Source organism: Gorilla gorilla, chromosome 18 (genome assembly GCF_029281585.2).
Source record: "Gorilla gorilla gorilla isolate KB3781 chromosome 18, NHGRI_mGorGor1-v2.1_pri, whole genome shotgun sequence".
Classification (NCBI taxonomy): domain Eukaryota; kingdom Metazoa; phylum Chordata; class Mammalia; order Primates; family Hominidae; genus Gorilla; species Gorilla gorilla.
In genome coordinates, this window is record NC_073242.2 from 86,277,020 (window position 1) to 86,295,763 (window position 18,744).

The window sequence follows — 18,744 nt, forward strand, 5'->3', positions numbered from 1 at the left end:
CCTGCTTTAGCTCCCGCAAGGTGTCTCAGATTGTCATGTTGAGTGGGGAATGGAGGGGGTCACAGGTGCCCATGCCCAGGTGCAGCAGAGAGGGGGAGACCGGTCCCAGAGCAGCCCATCAGCCAGATGAGTCCTCCTGCGCCAGCCGTGGGCCTGTCGGGAATGCAGCTGACTGGGCCACTGCCACATCAGGCACATTATCTGCAACAACTCCCACTTTGCAGATGAAGAAACTGAGGCACTACGAGTCAAGTCAGTTGCCTAGAGTCCCACAGTATAGCAACCGGCAAGGCCAGGCCCAGAGTCCAGGGCTCTCAGAGGCCCCAAGGGGGAGTTTAAGATAACACACAGGGCAGGAGGGGAGAGCAGTTTGTACTTCCTGCTGTGACCAGGTCAGAGTTTAGAGCATGAGAGGCCTGCAGGAGTGGGGTGCTGAGAGCAGGACGCATAGCGAGTTGTCTGGGACTTGGCTGCAGCTGGGTAAGATGCACTGCCTTCCTCCAGGACTCAGAGGATTTGGGATGAAGGAGGGAGGGAGAAGGGGTGCCAGGGCCTCGACCTTGCTGAGTGCCCCGTTGGCCCCCTCCCTGCAGCAGTACTTCATCCTCCTCATCATCACGGACGGGGTCATCAGTGACATGGAGGAGACACGGCATGCCGTGGTGCAGGCTTCCAAGCTGCCCATGTCCATCATCATCGTGGGCGTGGGCAATGCGGACTTCGCTGCCATGGAGTTCCTGGATGGGGACAGCCGCACGCTGCGCTCCCACACAGGGGAGGAGGCAGCCCGCGATATTGTGCAGTTCGTTCCCTTTCGAGAGTTCCGCAACGTGAGTGTGGGCCTGGGCTGGGAGGGGGCGGTTACAGGATCCCAGCCACCATAGCTCATAATCAAGCTTGAGAGTCTTGGGGTTGTCTGGCCCAATCCTAGACTTCTCCACTCCATTGACTATGCTCTTCGGAGGGCCTGCCATGTGCCAGGCGCCGTGCCAGGCGCCGTGCCAGGCCTTGCCCTGGTGGTGGCCGTTGTGATAGTGTGAGCACTTGCTTCCACAAACTGATGGAACATGGAGCCGTGGGCATCTAGCCTGAGGCTCTGGGGCAGGGCTTCCTGGAGGACCTGCCCTCTAGTGGGGTCTGATGAGAGGCTGGGGCTATCCATGTGGTGTGAAGTGCAGGAGGAGAGAGGGGTTTCCCTGATCATCACACCCCAGCAAGCCCCCTCATTTTGTAGACGGAAAACAAGGCCTCCCAGTCATCTTAGGTTGACCTCCTCTCCCTAAAGCCCTCTGCCTGGGAGAATGGCGTCCCCAGCCTTGTTCCTGGAAGTGGCTCTGGCTTTATTTGCAGGTGATCCCAGATCTGCCCACAAGGAGGCCGGGGTTGGCCTCCTGATCGCTGCCCTAGCAGCAGGGTCCATGAGGAGTCCCATAGGGGAGCAGTCTCTCCACTGTACTGCTGTACTGTAATGCCACCGCCGTACTGCTGGCTGGGGGCTTAACCCAGCCTCAGCAAGAACTGCCCATGCTGGTTTGCACCCAGTGGCCCTCACCTCTCTGCCCAGCATCCTCTGGGGTTGCCTGCGATGGTTCTACTCCTTCCTCTGGAGCATTCGCTTCCTAAGGACAAACCCTGGGCATCGGTCACCCCTTCATGCACAGGTCGGTGACCGAGCACCTCCATGTGCCTGGCCTGTGGCTGGCTGTTCACTAGTGAACCAGACTGTCAGGCCCATTTATTCCCGCCAAGAAGGTGCTCAGGAGATGTTTGCCAGATGCATAGGTGCTTCCCACAGACGGAGTCATCCTAACCCGTTACTCCCAAGCATCTCAAGTGCTCCAGGTAACACTTACACCTAACCTAAAGGAAGGCACTGCGATCAGGGGGAATTTCAGGCCTGGGCTGAGATGAGGGGTGTCACTTGCAGACAGCCCTGGCCCGCAGCCCTAATTTTGTCCTCAATGGACACCCGCTGTAGCAGCCCTCTGGGCATAGTGCCGCTCACAACTTCCGGTCATTAATCCTTATTCTCTCTCTTCCCCACCCCACCCTCCCCCACCCTGCAGGCAGCAAAGGAGACCTTGGCCAAAGCTGTGCTGGCGGAGCTGCCCCAACAAGTTGTGCAGTATTTCAAGCATAAAAACCTACCCCCTACCAACTCGGAGCCCGCCTGAGCTCCAGTGCCCAGCAGCAGCATGTCAGCTGAGCCTCCTGCCCTCCCCCAGGAACATGCACGCTCACCCTGCTTCCTTGTGGGTGGCCTTTTTTTACCGATCCACGTTTTTATTTTTTACAACCGGACCTCCACCCCCAACTTCCTCCAGCCCAGCTGGGCTTCTTTTGTTGGAGTCAACTGTTGATGCTTCCAGGCCAAACTGGCTTCCTCTCCTCCTCTCCCCACCTTTGCCATTCTTAAGTATTGAATGTACTTTGTATAATTTTAGTGGAATTGTTATTGAGAATAAAATTTTTACAATCATGACTGGCTTTTTCCAAGTAACTAGCTGCAGACTGATGAAAGAAACGTGTCCTTGGTGCATACGTGTCATAGCCTGCACCTAATTAATTCCTGCTGTTTTTTTAATACTGTGACTGTGTTCTATTTGTTATATACTCAGGGTAACAAATGAGTTTCAGACGTCCCTGCGTCAGCTCCTTCCTCAGCAGGGACCTGACGGGCTCACTGATCTGAGAAAGCAAATGGAAAATGAAAATCCACCCCACAAGTCTAATAAGTTGGTGTAGTCACTTCTGCATGGGGACATGCATTCCAGATGATAACCTGTTAAATCACTGCCAGTTAACAGTGATAACCTGTTAAACTGGTACAGAACCTGGCACATTGTACAAACTCAATAAATATTCGTGGATGAATAGAATGAATGTGCAGGCCCATACCAGTTTCTGACATATCCCTACCCCACAACTGGACAGCAGTCCCAGCCACCCATCTGCTCCTCCTTGGGTCTCCCGGGTGTTTGGGTTGGCCACCTAGAGGTCTGTGAAAGCCTCTCTGGCCTCAGGACCCAAAATGGGGCTGCTTCTGACCCTGCTGTTTCTTCCGCATCCCCCTCTCTAGGCTCAGGCCCAGTTTTATGAAACCAGCCAGAGGACCCCTCTCTGAAAGTTCAGCCCCGCTCCCAGGTCCCTCCTTTATTCCACATAACACCTCTTTCTCCTTTATCCACCTGACTCCCGCTTGGACCTCCAGGTAAGCCCCCTGGACACGGGCTTCCGTGTAACCAGTAACAGCTAACCCTCCTATTAAGCACTGTTTCCAGCTCCGTGTTCAGTGTTTTGCAGGCACTTTTTCTGAGACAGGGTCTCACTCTGTCCCACCCAGGCTGGAGTGCGGTGGTGTGATCTCGGCTCACTGCAGCCTCAACCTTGTGGGCTCAAGCAGTCCTCCCACCTCAGCCTCACGAGTAGCTGGAACACAGGCATGCACCACCACGCCCAGCTAATTTTTGTAGACATGGAGTTTCGCCATGTTGCCCAGGCTGCAAGCACTATCTTGGTGAACCCTTCCAATAGCTCCTGACGGTGACCATTTCAGAGATGAGGAGACAAGCAGAGAAGCAAATCAAGTCTACTAGAGGCAGAGCCAGGCCTCATACCTGTCTGGCTACCTCATGGCCCACACTTGCTCCACTGCATTGAATGCCTTCCCTTGGCTCTGGATGGGGTTCTTCTGCTCAAGCTGCTAATGAATTTGTCACTCTGTGCCACTGAAATTGGAAAGTCATTTGTCCCCATCTACTCTTCTGGCCAGTAATTCTTACTAGGGCCTGCTAGGATTGGGCACCGCAGCAGGTAGATTCCCAACTCTTAGTGCCTGGTAAGCTCCAGCCAGACTTTTTCTGGTGGGAGCAAGTAAGGGATACCTTCATCCTAAGCTTCTGGTGCCGCTGCTGATTCTGTGGACACCAAGAGTCAGCTGAAGGATCTGTTAGGGACACTTCTCTCAAGAGGGCCGCAGGACTGCACAGAGCTCTGATTTGCAGACTGTACTTCGGAAAACCACAGTGCACTGGCCCCCAGGCCAGCAACATGGGTGGAATCCCACTCCTCCTTACACCTTCCCGTGGGAGCGGCTTACGAGCTTGGTGAAACTAGGGAGACTGCCGTCCACTGGGCCACGTGAAGGCGAAGCCCTGGCCTTGCAGTGGGGGTCTGTCCCACATGCTCCCACTCTCAGATCACTTCCTCAGGTGTGGTGGCTGCGGTCCCCACATCCAGGCTTCATGTGGGGGCAGATCCAGCCATCTCTGCTCTCTGTCTGCCCCTTCTCTGCCTAACAGTGGGTGGGTAAGTCAAGCAGGCCCTTTACTCCTGGTTGGCTTCAGTTCACAAACTTGTCTAAACTCTTGTCTAAAGAGTTTGTCTAAACTCTTGACAAGGCCAACCAAATCACTTTTTATTTTTTTATTTTTGAGACAGAGTCTCACTCTGTCACCCAGGCTGGAGTGCAGTGGCACAATCTCAGCTCACTGTAGCCTCCGCCTCCTGGGTTCAAGTGATTCTCCTGCCTCAGCCTCCCAAGTAGTTGGGACTACAGGCGCACGCCACCTTGCCTAATTTTTGTATTTTTAGTAGAGATGGAGTTTCACCATGTTGGTCAGGCTGTTCTCGAACTCCTGACCTCAAGTGATCCGCCTGCCTTGGCCTCCCAAAGTTCTAGGATTACAGACATGAGTCACGGCGCCTGGCTCCAAATCACTTTTGTAAAAATCCAAGCTTTGGTGCTGCTACTTGGTTCCTGCACATGGACAGCAGGCTGAAAAGTGAACTTGGAAATCCAGCCAGAAAGACTCCTTTACCCTTGAATCCCCTCCACGGAGGCCTGGGCACTGGCATTTGTTTAGAAGTTTCACTGAAACCACAGAAAGCCAGACTTAAAGGCTCAAATGAAAATTCTGGTTCAAATGAAAATTCTGGTTCTGTCACTTAGCTATGCAACCTCAGACAAGCCATTGAGCTCCTAGGAATTCTGATTTCCTGTAAAATATAGAGAAGGGCTGCTTCACAGGACTTTTTTCCCCCAGAATGAAAGACACTAGAGTCCACAAAAATAATGCACAAATGCCCCTAACACCCTGGCATATACATAGCAAGTTCTCAGTATACACTAAATGAAAGAAACCAATACAAGCAATGATGTACATGACTATTACTAAAATAGTAATGGAAGACCAGCTTGCAGTATAAAGCACAGGTGAATGGCTGTCCCTCAGCGTTTTTCTGCCTCTCCCCTCTGCAAAGCTCTGATGCTGGGGCCATGTTCTGCCATTACCACTGTGAGGCTCCCTCTCTCCCCGAACCGCTGCTCCAGCAGGTAAGGGAGCAAAATGTCAGCCCTTGCCAGTGTCACTAAAGCACAAATGTGTGACTGGTTTCTGTGTTCAACCTGTGACTACAAAAGTGTTGCCAAGATCCTAGCCTCCCACTGAGCAGAACTTGCATTCCATCCTGTGACGCCTAAGTGGGTTGGGCATGCCAGAAAACCAAGAAAATACCCAAGTCCAGATAATCTGCACTGCCATGGAGCTGTTTTTCTGGAGGGGCCTAAGATGACAGCTGAGGCATATACCCACGGCTAGGACAACCGCGCCAAGGAACCGGGTGTGCCTAAGCAATTAACATTTAGCCAAAAGGGAAGCATACAGCAAAAGCTGGTGGTTGGAGCTTTGATGACCAGATCTGACCCTTCACCCATGCCAGTGTTCTAGCTGCAACTGAGGAATGCCAGTGGAATGGATAAACCTGCATAAATCACCAATAATGGAAGCTCTGGCTACGCCACCCAGAAAAAAGGGAGGGCTGATGGTAACAGCACTGAGGGTGGCCACCATTTACTAAACACTGTGTGTCTGATACCACACACCTAGCACCTAATCTAGGTTATCTCTATCTCCCTAGGAAATTGGTAGTGTTATTCCTATTTACCAAGGAGGAAAGTGAGGTCCAGAGAGGTCACACTAACTTTGCCCAAGTGACACAGCTAGTCACAGCTGGCTCCTAACTCATAACCACTATGGTGGAACTAGGCTGAGTTCCCAGGGAAGAGCAGCAGAAACAGTGGGGAAGGGCTTAGGCAAATGAAGCTCCTCTCTTGGGTGGGAAGGAGGAAGCCAGACGGGAAGAACTCAGGAGCTAGAGTGAAAGAAATGAGGATGCCTGGCACTAAGTCCCCCGACTTAGGGCCTCCTGACTCCCAGTCCAGAATGATTCTGAAAAAAGCTGAAGCCCCCCTCCGCCCCACCCCTCTGGATTTGGGGAGCCAGCTCTCAGTCTCTTGCATCCTTAGATTCAGGGAAGATATACACAAGTAGGTAGCCAACCACCTTTTTGGGTCTAGTCGTATCAGTTTCCCTGGTTTTTACAGATGGAAAAATAGACGCTTTGAATATCACACTCATTTTCCACCCAGGTGGGTGACACAAGCTAGATAATCTTCCCCATATAGAGGTGGCAGTAGGATTCCTATTAGCTTTCTCCCTCACATGGCTGGAGAATTGTAAGAATCCTCCCACTCAGGACAAAGTAAGCGAGCTTAAAGAAACCCATGCCAAACTTTGTTTTTGTCCCGTAATTGCCCAGTTATAAAATCCCAATTATTAAGGCAGGAGTACTACACTTTACAGTTTAAAGCAGTGTTTCCTTCCAGCCCTGTTTATTCTATTCTCCTTTGGGTCTGAACTTCAAGGTCTACACTAGATACTTTCCAAGGCTGCTTCCTCTGTTGGTCAGATCAGACGCTGCTTTGTTAGCTGTGGTTTCTACAGAAGCTCTGTTTCAGTTCCAGAGCTCTGTGCTGATGGGGACAATGGAATATGATGCAATGATCACCAGTGATTCTCAGTCTCTCCTGAGACACCAAAAGATAAGTCACAGTCTGAAGAGTCTCACTCAACCTTCTCAACACAATCTAGCTGAGAGACATGGGGAGAGTTGGAAGCACAATATTCAGTAGAGGAAAAACAAGATCTTGTTCTCTGACAGGTTTATTAGCTTTCATGTTAATGTATGTTTTTAAACCCTGCAACCCTTTGTCAACTTCTTTCCACATCAAGAGGCCATGAGGTACAGTAATGGCCTCTTAAGAGTCATGCCACATAAAGATGGTGACTTTGATGTCCTGGCCTGCCTCCTGTAACAATGTGAGGCTGTTTTGGGTACATGCTGTAATAACAACAGGACTATCACAGGAACAATGAAGCAGAGAAGCAGAAAGTGCCTACAGAGTTTTACCTAAACGTCTTGTTTGTTAGGATGGAGCTGATGCGCCCATACCGGCAGGAACAATTAGCACAGAGTAGTTCTGAAAAGGAGGAAGAATTCACAAAGCATCAGTTATGGGTGCAGGGAAGTCGCCATCTGCCAACGGGCACCAGAGTGTCACTGCACTGGAAGGGGAAAAGGAGTGGGCTGGATGAGATCCAGGGGCCTCTCTGCCCACGTTCAAAGTCAGTAGCTGCTCTGCCTGCCGGCATCACAGTGTCAACACATTTTGTGTGTGTCTCACTCAGTCTCACACCCAAGAAAGTAAAAACAATTGACGTAGGAATAAGCGGAATGGATAAAGAATGGTACATGCTTATTCTAAAGCAGGAGAGCCTACAGATTGTCAAAGCTCATGTCTATCTCTGTCCTCGAGGCCTCCATACCATCTCCCTCTCCCTCCTCCAGAATCCAAGGGATGAGCCCGTTTCCCTTTATGAGACAAGCTGGAGCAGTACCTCTAGTTTTTGGCTGCTCATGGCCTCAGAGTTGCGTTTGGAAAGGAAAAAGAGCAGCGGAGGCAGCAAAGAAAAGTACTAGGGCAGCACCTTTAGGTTAGAAATAGATTCCACAGTTAAAAGCACAAGTATAATATGCATTAAACAGAGAAGGGCCTCAATAGAATATAGTCACAATATGCAAGTGTGTCCCACTCATTTACAATATTAGGATTCCAGGAGCTGCCAGAAATAAGTCATCTCATTAACATACCTACCCGCAGTTCTGATGTCTGGCTATTAGTAAACAAGGCCTACATTTGTTTCTCTAAAATTTAGAATCTTAAACGAAATCCTTTATTTCAAAAACAAACATAAAATAATTTCCCAGGCAGAGAAAAGGTTTGAGATGGAAGCATTCTTGTTAGCAGTCCCTTCCTGCATAAATGGGGTTGGAGAGAGAGAAGAGAGGGAATGGCCAAGGGTATGGAAAGCTTTCACAATGCATGCCGAGTGTGAAGTGACACCCCCAGCAGATGGGGTTTATCATCTTTAGTCACACAACATCAAGGACTGGTTAGTTCCAGGGAAGGGCTCCATTTCATTACCTGGGTCAGTTCTCTTCCCCCGCATGCTCCACAATGCAGTAGAACCAAACAACACATTCATCTACAATAGAATGTTTAAATAACACCTGTCCAATAACTGCCCTTACTTCTTTGTGCTGTCGGGAAAAGAAAAAACAGAAAGCAATAAAACCCAAACCCTTTGGCAAGCCAGCCGGTGCCTATTCTCCTGGGGCATTTTTAGTGGAACTTCGGCTGGGCCTTGCCCTCCTCCCAATATCAGTGAGGAAAGTGGCAGCGGGACAGGTTTGGTCATCTGCACTGGAGTAGATAGAGGAACCAAACACGATTCGGGCCACAGGTGGATTCTGGCACATTTTTAGATTGGATTGGTTAAAAATGTCATGTTGCGCACGGGATGCAGGCAAAGGAGTTTTTTTTTTGAGGGACATAATGCCTATAGGCAGCATGAACGGTCCGATCTACCCTTGGGGAGGAGCTCCCTGTGTAGGGACGGAGAAACTAGGGGGCCTCGAGGAAGGTGTTGGTTCGGAAGATGGAGGAGACAATCTTTCCGGTGGCATTGATGGTGCCTTCGCTGTCTGAGCTGGACTCGGAGTCGCTGCTCCCAGAGTAGGCACCCAGGCCTGGGAGGATGCCGATACAGACTGCAGCAGAGGGGCAGTGGATGGAGGGGCCACTCAGGGAGGTGTTTCCGAGAGACTTGCAGGATGAGGGCTCTGCAATAAAAGGGGAAAGACTGTCACTTCATCACCCTTTTCCAAAGCTGGGGACTGACTTACCATGTGCCAGGCACTGTACCAAGGGATTTTCCCGAAGAGGAGCCTTAGAACAACGCTATGCAGCCAATACTATCATCACCCTCGTTTTAGAGATGGGGAAACTGAAGGAGGAAGGGAGGCTCCAGGAGGTGAAAGGACTTCTGAAAGTAAAGGGGCAGAGCTGAGACTTGAATCAAGGTCTTTTTAACCCCAGAGCCTGACTACACTCTCTTGTTCCCCATCAAATCCGGGTTAGAGAACAAGCTACTCTGGAGTGTAGCCTAGAGTGCTTTGATTTCCCTGTGCTCACACAGCCGTGAGAATCTGAAAACAGATTAAGAGAGACACTGTGAGCAATATTAACAATTCCATTAAGTTCTCAGCATATTACACCATTTCTTATTTACTGACCAATAAGCCAGCTAGCACAGATACAATCTTAAGGCCAAACATCAGCTACAAAATAACATTCTTTTCTTTTTAAACATTTTAAAAAATCGGGTAGCCCCCTGGACTAGAATAGGCTCAGAAGGACTCACCAGAATAACGTTCTTTATTAAGAAGGGCCGCTTTTCCCAGGTGGGAGAGAGGAGCAATTCGGAAACCAATTTAACACAACCTTTGCTTTCCAGTTGTGTTCTTTTACAAATGAGAAAACTGAAGCCTGTCAGGTAACATTTTAAGGCCATGCAGAATGTCACCTAGGAGCTGGGACTCTTTTTCTTACAGGAAACCCACAGTTACTCTGCCACCTCAATGACAAAGACCTCAATCTAGACAATGCAGGGCTTGGCTGGGCATGGTGGCTTATGCCTATAATCCTGGCACTTTGGGAGGCTGAGATAGGAGGACCACTTGAGGTCAGGAGTTTAAGACCAGCCTGGGAAACATAGTGAGGCCCTATCTCTACTAAAAAATGTTTTGAAAAATTAGACAGCGCCAAGTGAGGTGGCTCATGCCTGTAATCCCACACTTTGGGAGGCCAAGGTGGGTGGATCACTTGAGGTCAGGAGTTCACTTGCCAACATAGTGAAATCCCATCTCTACTAAAAGTACAAAAAATTAGCTGGATGTGGTGACGCATGCCTGTAATCCCAGTTACTAGGGAGACTGAGGGAGGAGAATAGCTTGAATCCAGGAGGAGGCAGTGGTTGCAGTGAGTTGAGATCGCGCTACTGCACTCCAGCCTGGGCAACAGAGCAAGACTCTGCCTCAAAAAAAAAAAACAACTAGTCGGGTATAGTGGTGTGTGCCTGTGGTCCCAGCTACTTGTGAGGCTAATGTGAGGATTGCCTGAGCCCAGGAGTTCAAGGTTACAGTGAGCTATGATGGCACCACTGTACTCCAGCCTGGGCAACAGAGCAAGACCCTGTCTCAAAAAACAAACAAACAAACAAACAAAACAAAGAAAGAAAGAAGAAGGAGGAAGAAAAGAAAATGCAGAACTTGAAGACGAAAGGAAAAGTTAAGAACCCTACTCCAGCTCTTCCATTCTTCCCTGAAATGTTTCCGGCCTTATTTAGTCACTACAACTTGATGTATAGGCATTATCCCCATTTTACTGATGAGGAAAGTCAAATGACTTGGCAAGGTTGTAGGTTGCTTAGGGCAGAAAATATGAAACTAAACGTGAATCAAAAGAGAACATACTAAAATGATAACCCGAGCTCACTGCAGAGTAAGGGTTGGAGTTCATACTTTGTTGCCACAGGCTGACAAGCATACTACCTTCTAGGGTTTTGCCTTAGATGCACTAACACCTCATTTACCCAGACACCTCAAGTAAATGTGAAAAGAATACACAGTTCCAAGTATAGGAAACCAGGAGTAAGCAAACAATACCACTGAGCAGTTATAAGAGATATCAAATGGCCCGCACACAAAGTTCAGATGATCAATATATTTGCTTGTTTGTGCAAGAAGCTCTAAGAAGGGAAAAGGAAGTTGCCAAAGATAAGCAATGTTAAAACACGGAGATGGAGAAAAGTAAAATGAAAGCCGACAATGGCTACAGAGATAGAGCAAGGCTACAAAAAAAAGGCAGGAGCAAATACTTGTACTATCATAAAAGCAAATTTCCTTAAGATACTAAGAGTTCTTCCAAATCTGTTAAAAAAAACAACCAACAACCAAATAGAAAAGTGAATGGAAAACATGAGCAACTCAAAGAAAAAGAAACAGATGAATTTTAAACATAACGGGATAAACAATATATTAGGAGGGAACACGATAGGAACAGCAAACTTCATTTGCTGTTCAGGGAGTACAGAGAAATTTGGGAAAGTTCTTCGAACTTAAATGATGTTCATAAGAGAACATTCACTGCAGCACTGCTTATAGTAGCAAAAGAGTACTGACAACCAAAATGTCCATTAATAGATGACTAGTTAAGTAATGGACTACTATTCAACCATGAAGAAGAAATAAAGTAGCTGAGCATAATGGCTCATGCCTGTAATCCCAGCACTTTGGGAGGCCAAGGCAGGAGGATCATTTGAGCCCAGGAGTTTGAGAACAGCCTGGACAACACAGGGAGACTCTGTCTCTACAAAAAATTTAAAAAATTAGCCGGGTGTGGTGGTGCACACTTGTAGTCCCAGCTACTCAGGAGGCTGAGGTAGGTAGGAGGACCACTTGAACTGGGGAAGCTGAGGCTGCAGTGAGCCGTGATCGCACCACAGAACTCCAAACTGGGTGACAGAGCGAGAACCTATCTCCAAAAAAAAAAAAAAAAAAAAAAAAAGAAGAAGAAGAAGAAGAAGAAAGCATCTCTGTGTGTACTGTTATTGAATGATCCCCAAGATATTGTGCTAAATGAAAAAGGCAAGGAGCAGGACAGTGTGTGAAAGTTACAATCTGGGGCAAAGTGGCCATGCCCATGTAGATGCATGTCAGTGTCTGAGAACAATAAATAAAAACTGGTAGCAGAGGCTGCTCAGGGGAAAGGAAATGAGTGGCTGGAAAATGGGGGAGACTTACTTTTTACTCCACATTCTTTTGTCCCTTTTGAATTTTTCCTTTTCTTTCTTTTTTTTTTTTTTAGAACATAAGGCTCACTATGCTGCCCAGGTTAAACTCCTGGGCTCAAGTGATGTTCCCACCTCAGCCTCCCAGAGGGCTGGGATTACAGGCATGAGCCACCTAGCTTGGCCTAAATGTTTTATTATGTGCATATATTACCAATTCAGACAGTTTCTTAAAATGCAGCTGTGCTTGGGTAGACAATTTTTTAAAAAAGCAAATACAAAAATTCAAAGAACATCCTGAGCCCTTAAACTAGGGAGGAATAGTCCCATTTATCTCTGTAACCCCAAGAGCATCCCAGTATTAAAGCTAAGAAGGCTGTAGAAGATGAGAGGGGTTGCTTGTGTGTATTCTCCACTAACTGTAAGCCCCTTGAAGGCAAGCATTCTTTTATCACCATTCCAGCCCCAGGACATAGAGCACAGGGCCTGGCTCAGAGCAGGCTTGCATTCACAAGGGTTAGAAATCAGAATGCAGGAAAATGTGTCAGACAGTTTACAGTTTCATTGCAAATGGCTAATTTTGGGGGAAGGGGTATAAAAATGTGATGCTCTTTTAACATTTGGAACATAACATCAAACTATACCATTCATGACTTAAAAATACATTGTAGTACTTATGTATACCAGATAGAATGATACTTTCAGCATTCTGTTAGAAAAATTTGGTTGTTTAAAAAAAACAAACCAGCCAGGCGTGGTGGCTCACACCTGTAATCCCAACACTTTGGGAGACTGGGGCGGGTGGACCACCTGAAGTCAGGGGTTCGAGACCAGCCTGGCCAACACAGGGAAACCTTGTCTCTACTAAAAATACAAAAATTAGCCGGGCGTGGTGGCACACGCCTGTAATCCCAGCTACTTGGGTGGCTGAGGCAGAAGAATCGCTTGAGCCTGGGAGGTGAAGGTTGCTGTGAGCCGGGATCGCGCCACCCCACTCCGGCCTGGGTGACAGAGCTAGACTGTCTCAAAATAAAAAAACAAACCAAGAAAGAAAAAAAACCTTAAAAGGATATATAGATCAGTTACCTAGAAAACTAATTTACGTGAAATTGTTGAATGAGGTATTTCATTTTATCAAGTACAGACACCCCTGCTTAATGATGGGAATATGACCTAAGAAATGCATCATTAGACAATTTCATTGTTGTGAACATCATAGAATACTTATACAACCTAGATGGTATAGCCTACTACACATGTAGGCCACACGGTATATAGCCTATTGCTCCTAGGCTACAAACCTGTACAGCATGTTACTGTATGAATACTGTAGGCAGCTGTAATACAATGGTCAGTATTTGTGTATCTAAACATAGCTAAGCATAGAAAAAGGCACAGTAAAAATACGATATTATGATCTTATGGGACCACCATCGTATACGCACCCATCATTGACCAAAATGTCATTATGTGGCACATGACCATATTTCAAGGGCGAATGGAATTTAAAGTTCTATTTTACATAGAAAAGAAGGATGAAAGTCAGAGTGCCTGTGGGGGTAGACAACTGGCCTAACGGAAGAATGGAAGTTAGCTACAGAAATATAATCAAGGAATCTGGACCACTGTGGCATCAGAAGAGTTTAAGTGAAGAGACCAAATACCCCAATTATCTAGGAGGTTTCAAGAAAGAAAAGAGATTGCAAATCTGACAAATTTCATTCCAAAAGCAGTTAACTGTCCAAAGAGAACAAAATGGTGCCCTCTGATCTCACCCATTTGGTGAAGTTTCCTGCCAACTTCTGCATTTGCAGGACCACATTGTCATACCAAATTAACACAGAAAATTACTAATAGAGAATGTTCTTAGTATTCAGACAGATGCGTGACTTGGGAGTAGATGGGGCCAACTTGTGCATTCACTGGCTCTGCTCAGTGCTTAAGTTCAAAGTCTTCGCTGGGGGAAGCCTGAATTTCTATCAGAGTCATAGGGGCCCAAGGAGGAAATCCTCCCACTGCTAAGGACAGGGCTGAAGCAAGCTTCAGGGAGCATTCTTCTTGTGGAGCCTTAATTCCTAGCAAAGGAGGACACTTCCTGCCTAGTTCCTGTTGCAAGAATGCAGGAGTAGGAAGAAGGGATTTAGAATGACAAAAAGATGGCTCTGAAACACAGCTGTCTGCCTGAGATAGTTCAAAAAATCCACACAAGTTTTCCTTTCCACTGATTCATTTGTATAGTTCCTACCAGGAAATAAGTACCATATAAAGAGCGACTAGCTTACTTGTAGAAATACATTTAAGATTCCTATGCCAAGAGCATTTAACCCCAGCTACTCAGGAGGCTCACGTGGGAGGATTACCTGAGCCTGGGAGTTTGTGGTTGTAGTGTGCCATGACTGCACCTGTGAATAGTCACTGCACTACAGCCTAAGCAACAAAGTGAGATCCTATCTCTAAAAAAAAATTAATTAAAAGAAAAATATTCCTATGAAGCTTTATGTGTGTGTGTGTATACACATATACAGTATACATTTATCCTATTTAAGCAAATTTCCTATTTATTAAAAAGATGTCAGTGAAAAATTCCAAAATTGCTGATGGGAGTATAAATTGGGATAACTTATTTGAAGGGCAATTTGGCAATATTTACCTAAATTACAAATGTATATCCTCTCTGACCTATCAAGTCTACTTCAAAGTATTTAACCTGATAGATCTGTGCATGTGAAGAATTATGCATGTGCAGGATTATTACTGAAACACCAGAACAGGGAAAGAATGGAAACAATCTAAGTGTTCATCAATTAAAAAGTGGGATAAATGATATACCCATGCAATATACAATACTACACAGCCTTAAAAAGGAATGAGGAAGTGCTCTATGTCCAATTATGCAATGATTCCCAAGGTATGATAACTGCTGAATTAAGCAATGAACAGAGTAGGTTAGATTAAAATACTACTAACAGTGAAAGTATGAAAACAGTATATAATGTATTCTTGCCGAAAAAACCAACTTGATCAAGCTTCCAGATCAAATTACCATTTTACAGGAAACACAAGGTAGCAGGAAACAGCATGGGGATGCAATCAGTAAAATCTAGAGCCACAAAAATGCTAAAGAACAAAGACCCAGTTTCTCCACAAATAAAATACAAAGAAAACAAAATATAAATTTAGAAAGGAAGAACTTACAGATTAAATTCAAATTAAAGGGTATATTAGCCTACTGCTAAGATGGCAATATTGCCAAATTAATCTACAGATTCCAACAATTCCTGTATCAAAATCGTAGCTGCCTTTTCTGCAGAAACTGACAAGCTGATCCCAAAATTCATATGGAAATTCGAGACTCCAAATAGCCAAAACAATCTTGAAAAAGAGGAGCCAAGTTGGAAGACTCACACTTCCCAATTTTAAAACTTACTCCAAAGCTATAGTGATCAAGACTGTGTGCTAATGGCATACAGATAGACATATATAGCTCAGTGGAAGAAGAGAGTCCAGAAATAAACCCACACATTTATGGTCAACTGATTTTTTAAAAATATAAACCACTAAGTCGTATCCTTTTAAAGGGTGAATTTTATGGTATGTGAATTATACCTCAATACTTTTTTTAAAAAAGCCATAGTAGCCAAATATAATGTCTGGTCCTTGCTAAGATCATAATTTTTTTTTTTTTTTTTTTTTGAGACGGAGTCTCCCTCTGTCGCCCAGGCTGGAGTGCAGTGGCGCGATCTCTGCTCACTGCAAGCTCCACCTCCTGGGTTCATGCCATTCTCCTGCCTCAGCCTCCCGAGTAGCTGGGACTACAGGCGTCCGCCACCACACCCAGCTAATTTTTTGTATTTTTAGTGGAGACGGGGGTTTCACCGTGTTAGCCAGGATGGTCTTGATCTCCTGACCTCGTAATTCACCCGCCTCGGCCTCCCAAAGTGCTGGGATTACAGGTGGGAGCCACCGCGCCTGCCCAAGATCATAATTTTTAAAAAGAAAAAAACTTTTTTGAGACAACTGGAGAAAATACTAACTTAATATTCGATAATATTTGATAATTACTGTGATTATTATTATTATTATTTTTGAGACGGAGTCTCGCTCTTGTTGCCCAGGCTGGAGAGCAATGGTGCAATCTCGGCTCACCGCAACCTCTGCCTCCCAGGTTCAAACGATTCTTCCGCCTCAGCCTCCTGAGGAGCTGGGATTACAGGCATAGCCAGCAGCCCGACTAATTTTGTATTTTTAGTAGAGACAGGGTTTCTCCATGTTGGTCAGGCTGGTCGCAAACTCCCAACCTCAGGTGATCTGCCCGCCTCAGCCTCCCAAAGTGTTGGGATTATAGGCATGAGCCACTGCGCCTGGCCTGTGATTATTAATATAATGGTATTGTAATTGTTAAAACAAAGAAACAAAATAAGAACTTGTATTTGCTAGAGACGTATATTAAGAATTATGAATGAAATGATATAATGTCTGGAATTGTCACAAAATATTACAGTTGAGAGATATAAATGAAATAAAATTGGCTATGTGTTAAAAACTGCTGACTGGGTGTGGTGGCTCACACCTGTAATCCCAGCACTTTGGGAGGCCGAGGCAGGTGGATCACTTGAGGCTAGGAGTTCAAGACCAGCCTGGCCAACATGGCAAAACCCCGTCTCTACTAAAAATACAAAAATTAGCTGGGCGTGGTGGCACATGCCTGTAGTCCTAGCTACCTGGGTGGTTGAGGCATGAAAATTGCTTAAACCAGGAAGGCAGAGGCTGCAATGAGCCAAGATAACCCCACTACACTCTATCTTGGGTGACAGAGCAAGACCCTGTCTCAAAAAAAAAAAAAAAAAAAAATTGTTGACGGTCTTTCCTGTAGGAGATACCTTACAAAGAAAAAAAAAATCAGTGAAGCTTGGTAATGGGGGTTTATTATACTTATCCCAACTTCTGAATATTGCTTAAATTATCCATAATAAAGCATTTAAAAGATACATATTTACAATTGCTTGCACATGCATAGAATAGCTCTTGATGGCTACATAAGAAATGTGGCTGGGCTTGGTGGCTCACTCCTGTAATCCCAGCACTTTGGGAGGCCGAGGCAGGCAGATCACTTGAGGTCAGGAGTGCAAGACCAGCCTGGCCAACATGATGAAATCCTGTCTCTACTAAAAATACAAAAATTAGCCAGGTGTGGTGGCGCACACCTGTAATCCCAAATACTCGGGAGGGTGAGGCAGGAGAATTACTTGAGCCCAGGAGGCGGAGGTTGCAGTGAGCTGAGATTGAGCCACTGCACTCCAGCCTGGGCGACAGAGTGAGACTCCATCTCAAAAAAAAGAAAAAAAAAAGTATAATTCTGTTTCCCTCTAAGGAGAACTAGATGGAAGAGGATACGGGTAAAAGGCAGGCTCTTTTTTTTCCCCCAGACTCTTCTTTTTGAAAGTAGGTTCTAGAGCAAAAGGGTAACAGCAACAGACCACCACCACTGGTGCTTAGTAGATGCATATTAAAAAGCATCATCTTTTTTTGAGAGAAATTAATGTAAGCCCTGTTGATCGATGGAATTTAGTTCAGAGTCTCAATCCCACATGGAGTTAGAATAAAACTGAAAACACACTCGAATTTCTCATCCCTAATCCAGCCCCAGTAACATTCACCTTCACTTACAAGTTCTTGCCTCTTAATACAGAGGCACATTTCATCACATAAAGGTAAAAACCAAAAAAGTATACTCCTTGAGATTGTATTAAGCTTCTAGGCTCAATCCAGTACAACAATGAGCAGGAGCCAGGTATTTACCTCCCACTGGTAGCAAACCAGGTGAAATCAAGAAACCTGACATATAGGGGAAACAGAAAAACACCTTTTGTGAGCAGAGGTGGTATGACCAGGGCCTGGTAAGCACTCCTGGGAGAGTACTATTTTCATTGATCAGTTTCACTGGTTTCTAATGTAATAACTTTTGCAGGTATAAAATCCTGCCTGGTATAAACTCTTGCCTGGTATAAAATCCTGCCTGGCATAAAAAAGTTGGGTAAATTAAGCGTAGGTAGGCTTGCTTGAAGACAGAAATGCATTCATTTGCAGAAGCAATGCATTACAGCCCTTTACTGTGGTTCATGTGTATTCTGAGTACAAGGAAGTAATGAAGGCTGCCACCCACCTTGATTCTTGTCATCTGGCTCAGGGTCCGGTTTCAGTCTTTTCACACTGTTGCCACTCTCTGAGCTGTAACAAAACACATGGTGACTTGAGCCATGTCCAATCCTGCGGATCAAAGCTTAGGGAATCAGGAGCTCCAATAACTATTTATATGGGTCTTAGGCAGTCTCAAGAGGCTGGGATGATAAAAATGAATGAAAAGTATTCATTTCAGATTCTTAATCTCCTTCCAATTGCATCATTAGTCATAAAGACAATTTAAACTCCTGACAAATCCAGGAAATAAAGCACTGTATCAAGCATCACTTCAACTTCAGATTCTTGGCCGTCTTTATCACTCAAATTGGTTAGAACCACAGATGGATTTCAAGAATATTTAGACATGTTCATAAATGACAAACATTTAGTAATTACAGATTGAACAAAACATCTTTAGTGACATGCTAGAGATTCTGAGAGTCACCCAGAAGATTTTCACTAAAAGAATGTATAAGGAATGTATTTCAATGAAGAAAGAAATGATCCCAGAAGGAAGGGATCCCAGAAGGAA

The 18,744-nt window shown here is 45.8% G+C and overlaps 2 protein-coding genes across 15 annotated transcripts in view; one reads left to right on the forward strand and one right to left on the reverse strand.

Moving 5' to 3' along the window:
• CPNE2 (copine 2) overlaps positions 1-2,866 on the forward strand; it is a 55,913-nt gene extending 53,047 nt beyond the window's left edge. For 2 of the 5 annotated variants that reach the window (XM_063700226.1, XM_031002546.3), the window contains 2 exons: positions 594-830; positions 2,067-2,482. In XM_063700226.1, the coding sequence (XP_063556296.1) occupies positions 594-830; positions 2,067-2,174 (345 nt within the window). In that variant the 3' untranslated portion in view covers positions 2,175-2,482. Of the gene's footprint in view, positions 1-593; positions 831-1,350; positions 1,843-2,066 lie in introns of those variants that run through there. The other 3 variants (XR_008672323.2, XM_063700224.1, XM_063700225.1) reach the window with 3 other exon arrangements.
• Positions 2,867-6,986: 4,120 nt separating this feature from the next.
• The window catches only part of PSME3IP1 (proteasome activator subunit 3 interacting protein 1), a 33,310-nt gene continuing 21,552 nt past the window's right edge, over positions 6,987-18,744 (reverse strand). For all 10 annotated transcript variants that reach the window (XM_055364311.2, XM_055364323.2, XM_055364316.2 and 7 more), the window contains 2 exons: positions 18,196-18,260; positions 6,987-9,024 (listed from right to left, as the gene is read on the reverse strand). In XM_055364311.2, coding sequence (XP_055220286.1) covers positions 8,807-9,024; positions 18,196-18,260 — 283 coding nt within the window. In that variant the 3' untranslated portion in view covers positions 6,987-8,806. The remainder of the gene's footprint in view (positions 9,025-18,195; positions 18,261-18,744) is intronic.